The sequence below is a fragment of the Cariama cristata genome, unplaced genomic scaffold (genome assembly GCF_000690535.1).
Source record: "Cariama cristata isolate BGI_N322 unplaced genomic scaffold, ASM69053v1 scaffold1857, whole genome shotgun sequence".
Lineage (NCBI taxonomy): Eukaryota > Metazoa > Chordata > Aves > Cariamiformes > Cariamidae > Cariama > Cariama cristata.
In genome coordinates this window covers 1-281 of record NW_009626872.1, presented here as the reverse complement: position 1 = coordinate 281, position 281 = coordinate 1, and the positions used below count along the sequence as shown (strand labels likewise).

Genomic DNA, 281 nt, shown 5'->3' with positions numbered 1-281 from the left:
GGTGAAAGGGGGGGGAGCCCCCCAGCCAATATCCAGGCAACAGCAAAAAAAAAAAATCAACAAGTCGGCTCAGCCCAGCGCGGAGAGACAGCCGCGTCGAAAGGTGCGGACGTACCTTGTGGAGGTGCCTTTCCTGACATCGCAGATGCTGCATTTGAAGGCTTCGGCGCTGTTCCTGAAGGTGCACACGCTACAATCCCAAAAGCCTTCGTCGGCTGCAGGTTTGGCTTGCCTCTTCGGCCTTGAGGAGCCGGAGGGAGAGGGGAAGCGTGTGTGTGTGT

At 58.0% G+C, this 281-nt stretch overlaps 1 protein-coding gene across 1 annotated transcript; it reads right to left on the bottom strand.

The window, feature by feature from the left end:
* Positions 1-115: 115 nt before the first annotated feature.
* Positions 116-255, bottom strand: LOC104164750 (RING1 and YY1-binding protein-like; the record flags this gene model as incomplete). The annotated part of the gene is made up of 1 exon (XM_009704188.1): positions 116-255. A coding segment is annotated over one exon (140 nt), but the record flags the coding sequence as incomplete, so codon positions are not given.
* Positions 256-281: the final 26 nt, after the last annotated feature.